The sequence below is a fragment of the Rutidosis leptorrhynchoides genome, chromosome 3 (genome assembly GCF_046630445.1).
Source record: "Rutidosis leptorrhynchoides isolate AG116_Rl617_1_P2 chromosome 3, CSIRO_AGI_Rlap_v1, whole genome shotgun sequence".
NCBI classification, from domain to species: domain Eukaryota; kingdom Viridiplantae; phylum Streptophyta; class Magnoliopsida; order Asterales; family Asteraceae; genus Rutidosis; species Rutidosis leptorrhynchoides.
The window spans coordinates 628,288,586-628,294,592 of NC_092335.1; the positions used below are offsets into that span (position 1 = coordinate 628,288,586).

At 33.6% G+C, this 6,007-nt stretch overlaps 1 protein-coding gene across 1 annotated transcript; it reads right to left on the reverse strand.

Moving 5' to 3' along the window:
• Positions 1-1,336: 1,336 nt before the first annotated feature.
• On the reverse strand, positions 1,337-5,685 carry LOC139899008 (beta-caryophyllene synthase-like). The gene is made up of 7 exons (XM_071881819.1): positions 5,567-5,685; positions 3,836-4,109; positions 3,359-3,740; positions 3,066-3,284; positions 2,411-2,549; positions 2,060-2,308; positions 1,337-1,677 (listed from the first exon to the last, which is right to left on the reverse strand). The coding sequence occupies exons 1-7, from the start codon at positions 5,651-5,653 to the stop codon at positions 1,384-1,386; spliced, it is 1,644 nt and encodes a 547-aa protein (XP_071737920.1). The 5' UTR covers positions 5,654-5,685; the 3' UTR covers positions 1,337-1,383.
• Between the last annotated feature and the right edge of the window lie 322 nt (positions 5,686-6,007).

The window sequence follows — 6,007 nt, forward strand, 5'->3', positions numbered from 1 at the left end:
ACGGAATAGTCTCTACGACTAGTCGAGTTTTGAGTTATCATTATAATGGTTCAAATGCCAATGGTAAGATTGGTTACAATAGCTAGTAATGATACGCACAGCGCATCACACGTGCACCACGCGTGTGTTTTGCATAACAAAACCCTTACGCTGGACACGTCTGGCCCAAGTAAAATTGCGTTGAATACATCTGAGGCGCAAGGTAAAGGAAAAAAGACAAGGGCACATGCAGACCATGATCTCCGCAACAGAAGAAAGTACATACATCCGACATAAAAGTAGCAAGTATTGTTCCCTGGTCTCCCTTCCAAATTTTCAGGCCGGTACAGACGGGAAAAGGCGACGGATGATACGTGGCACCAATAGGCAAAAGGTATTGAGGCTATAAATAAAGGATCCAGATCATAGGACACGATCATCATTCATTGGGATTCACACCTATACTATTTCTGGTATCAAGGTACGACAGACAGAATCCATTGCGCTATCCCTATAGCGTAATATCTACCCGTGCGGCCGGAATTTGTAGCATATCACTTCATTCGTCTACGGTTACATGTAACGTTCCATGAATATAAACCCTAAACACCAACCCGGAGACATCAATAACTGGCTGTCCCATCGATGGTGGGTCGACGTTTAACCACCCCTGTCGAGATCCTCATCTCGCAAGGAGTTATTCACAGTATACCGGACTGGAGAGTTAAACTCGAATGATCCTGAACCCGACACTTTTATTCTATGCTTGATCACCTAGTTAAAGACTTATAGCAAGCATGTTATTAAATGAATTCCATAAGTAGAAGTAGAAGTAGGTTAGCGACATATACAATCTTGATTATAGGGTTAAACTACTAAGAATTAAACCTATAAAAACAACCCAACTTAAAATGTAAGGAGATCAAGTTAGTTAAGGAAATTTCATGCCATGAAATTGGCAAATGGCCTAAAAAGGTAACAGAAGTTACCCAATTTGACAATCAAGGTAACCTTCAATTCGCAATAGCCCGAAAAGGATTTTAATTTTATTTTTGCGCAAGAAAATGATTACGTGTTCTAAATTTTTAAAATTTTGAAAATTTTGAAAATTGAAATTTTGAAAATTTTAAAAATTTTGAACACGTAATCCTTTTCTTGCGCAAAAATAAAATTGAAATCCTTTTCGGGCTAGTGCGAATTGGGGGTTACCTTGATTGTCAAATTGGGTAACTTATGTTATCTTTTCGGGCCATTTGCCCAATTCGATATAATAATTTAAATACATATATACGTTGTAGAAATTATACAAAATCTTAAACAGCAGAAAACACAATCACAATTAGAATATATGGGTATGTTTATCCAAGATCGATCACAAGGCATACTTGAAGTAAAATATTGAATTCATATAATCATACGACAGATAAGCAAAGATCTGACATGTTCTATTAGTTCTTCTCCCACTTGTGTGAAATGATCTTTAGATTTGTATAGAACATCCATCACCCGTGCCATGTTAATCACACGCATAATTAGAGTCATCGGAACATCCTTACATATAAGAGATTCTTCGGTTATCTTTTTCCATGCATCTTCGATTTTCTTGTTAACTAAATCATGAACATATTCCTCCGTTACTTCATATTCTTTCATGTAACTTTCAACAGTAGATGCGACGTGCTTTCTTTCTTTCTCCTCCTGAAATTTTCGTTATGTATAGTAGCATTTCAAAGATAACACGATGTCATAAATACTGGCGGAACTTGGAGGTTTGTTTTGACGGGCGAAAAAAAAGATATAATCTTTTTACGTACATAACATAAATATTAAACTACACTAATGACCCAAATGTTGGGTGACCACAACTTGCTTTTGTCTCAATAAAATACAAGAAATTAAGTGAATAGTACTTGTGTGATGTAGTGTTGTCAACTATTTTGTCTTTTCTGGTTTTTAAAAATTTTTATTTAAATTTATTTTACCTGGTAGGAAGGCGCGGACTTCCTAACATGTTAATCTCATTTTACAGCAACAACACATGATTGATTTGTTAGTAATGCATACAAATATATTGATATACCTTTTGAGGGACTAAATCATCCATGAACCTAGCAATTGCACATGATGCTTTAACAAGAGGAGGTTTATTGAGAGCCCATTTAAACATTTCGTCTGTAACAAAATCTCCCATGCCAACAAAACATGTCGTAGTGAGTAGACTATACCCACTGCTCACGAATGCAAGTGACATGTGCTCGTCTGTCGTTGGAACGTACCCATCATTTGCCCATTTTGCTTCCATCAAATAGCTTCTAATAAACTCCTTCATCTGTATATGAGAACTTATGAAGTGATCTGTATATGGAGTATTTTAACTTACTTTGATTTAGTTGTGCAATAACATAATAATTTGAACTATTAAAAAACTTACAGACTCTTTGGCATAGTTAAGATGATACTCTTTTCCTTCTTTTCGCATAATCTCTTCCATTTCCATGTATATATCCAAGACTGCTTGGTATATCAGTTTCATGTAGTTTGGAAGTACATCAATGCACGAAATTGACCACCTGTATATTAAATTTTTCATGCGAATTGTACAATTAGACTGTGTTTGACAATCTTTTAATTGAATGACTTAACGTTAAATGCTTAACCACGCATTTTGTAACATGAACTGAATGACAAATAATGTTGAATGATTGAATATAGTTGAAATACTCTCTTAACCATTTAACACCTTCATTTTCTTTACACTCTCTTTATTAGATTATATATACAAAACACTTACTAATTAAATATATTACTATATTTATTCATGTAAAAGGTAAAAAGTATAATTTACACATTGAGAGGGTTTATTTAAAATGATATATGATCTAATAGATTATTCTCATCCAGAAGAATGAAACAAGTTCAATCACTATAGTTTATAGTTGAATCATTCATATGTTGAATTATTCATCGTTTAATCATTCTTAACCTTAATTTAATTGATTATGAGTGTTTAAGTTTAATTAACATGTTTAGTTGCTTAAGTTGATCTTCATTATCTTGAAGTGCAACTGGATAGTGCATATAAATACCTTTGAATTGCATCAGTGAAGATGCTAAGTTCTTCGTAAGTACCATAAGCATCATAAGTGTCATCAAGAACGGTCGCCATTGAAATCACTTTCGCTAAGAATATTCTAGAACGAGAATATTGTGGCTCAAAGTACACACCAAGTGCCCAAAAGTAGGACTCAACCAATCTGTCTCTTGCATAAGGTAACTTGTTGGGGACATCAAGACCTTTCCACCAACTACAATAAGTCGAAATTAGCTAGAAGTAAACCATATGAGAAGTTTGTTGACTTGTTATATAATATGTGCATACCTTGAAAGTTGGCTAAGCTCAATCCTATGAAATGACTGAAGCAAGTTGAATTCTAACTTCGCGAGTTTAAGCAAAGATTCGTTATGAGAAGTTTGTTGTTGGTAGAAAGGAACGTACGACAATGCCTCTAGTCGTGGCAACCTTTTATGTATTGGTTGTTTTAGCGCAACATGTATACGGGTTGACATTATAGAGTTGCTATGAACAAGATCATTCGCTATGTCATAAAGACGAGTTCTTGTAAAAATCAGAGCATTGTCTAGTACAACTTCTCCTTCCACCCTCAAATACGTTGCCTCGTATAACTCAAGTAAGCTCTCAACATCATTGGCTAATGAATTCTTGAAAGATCCACTTACGTCTTTATAGCTATTGAACACATCTGGGTTAAAGTAACAAAAAATGTTAAAACATTATATTAATGTTTAAAAAAATAGCTAGACTCATTTACAACGCTATAACAGTATATTTACTAACCACAAGAAACGTGGAAGCCATGTTGTCGCAGGAGACGAAACCAAAGAGAAGGTCTACCGCCGTTCCAGTTATCACCATAAGCATCATGAATATGTTGCAAGGCATGCTTAATCTCTTCATCGAATTTATAAGAAATACCGAGACGTTCGATTGCATCGATTAGTTTTAACAAATTTGTATGTTCCGATTGAAAATCTAAGTATGTTGTTATATCTTTTCGCACATCTTCTCTCAAATTTTTGAGTATTTTCTCAATGCCGATTGGCTCTGCAAGCTACATTAAACATGAAGAATATGAGGAAATTTTTCCTATCATATTTTTCTTTTGGATTGTAAGAAGAAGAATACTTTTGTATTATAACTAGTCCGGTTCGGCCCGCACGATGTGGCGGAAAATTTCGGCCTGCATATTCATATTTAACATAGCGTTGTGTACGTACAAAGGGGGTAACGGCTTATGTGTTAAGACCCGTTTTAGTTGTCGGTGTTCTTACCGTTTTTAAAAAAAGTGTCTGTTTCGAACGTAGTTAGTCTCGTTTTATTCGTAAAATTATTTCAAGTTTAATGGTGGTAGTGGTGAACTTTAGCTCGCGTCGAGTACGTAGATAACGGCCGTCGAAGTTTATGGTGGATGTTTTTTTATTTAAATTAAAAATTAAAAATTAAAAATTACAATTTATACCTTTGAGAAAGTGTGTAAGTTGAATTGTTTGGGGGTGGGGTAAAATTTTATGGTGTGAAAGGAAGGAGTGTAACGACATTTTTTTTTTTGTCTAGAACGACACTAAGGTAATTCTTTTAGTATATAGAGTTAATAATTAGCGTATTATTTATTTATTATGTAAAAAACTCGAGTGATCTGAAATAAACAATTGTGATGAAGAATAAATGGGATGTTCTTAATTGATAATATTAGTAGTATGTAGATGTAGATATATAAGAGGCGGTTTTATTGAGAATATTTTAAAAGATATAGAAAGTGAATATCAATGGCAACATCAATGCGATTTGTAAAGGTCTTGACGGGGGTTTTCTCAATCTTCGATGGTATTGATAACATCCTCGCGATTTGAGTTTCCTCCTAATGTGTGTGTATGTGACAAATAAGAGCATTTGATGTCGATATCGCCGTTAAAAAAAATTATAGAAAGTGAAAGAGAAGATTATCATTAGAAGATTTAAGATATAAAGAGAAAAATAAAGGAAGCAATACATGGATGTGCAAAACCTTTGTATCGTTTAACTATATCCTTATATACTCTTGCTGCGAATACTCTCGGTAGGAAGAGCATGCGGTTAAAGTTTTATTTTAATCGGTAAACAAAGATAAAGGTAGCAGTAGAAGGAAACTACGAAATAATAAAAGGAAATTACAGGATCCATACGAATCACTGGCGATCGGAGATTTATTGTTTGCTAAACGATTGTGTGCCTTAAGTTCAAACCCACTCCAATACCATAGTAAACTAAGAATAATTTATAATGTATATGTTTAAATTGTCATTAAAATGATTACAGGATATCATATTTAGAGACCAAGATAACTTGCACATATATAACAAACTAACACAATTTAAATAAAAATCAAGATAATTAGTAAGCATAACATATTTTAATTATCAAACATAACAAATTTAATTTAAATTAGATAAATACAAATTATTAATAATATTAAAGAATAATATATTCTTTAATATTGCATTATTCATAGTTTCTAGTTTCGATTTTTACCTCTTCAAAATTGAGAAATTGATCCCCCCAAACACTAGGAGGAAAGTTGGTAACAGGACGAATAACTTCATCATACATTTCATACATGTTCTTACAAAACCTTGGCCGAGTTATGTAGTGTACACCACTTGCTAAAAGCATGAATGAAGTTAAGGACTATATATAGGGTCGATACAGGGTCGATATCAAAAGATTTTATCACCCAATTTAATTTGTTAGAAAAACAATTTTAAATAGGGGAATTGACCAAAATACACTTTTTAAAAAAGTTTTCAAAGAAAATACACTTTTTTTAAAAAAAGTTGTCAATATACCATTGGGTAGACCAAAGTGTTGATCGACCACCATATATCTTGGTCGACCATCTCATTTTTTAAGGTGGTCGACCAAGCTTCATTGAGTCTCCGCTCGACTACCATGTAAACATGGTCGACTACCTCT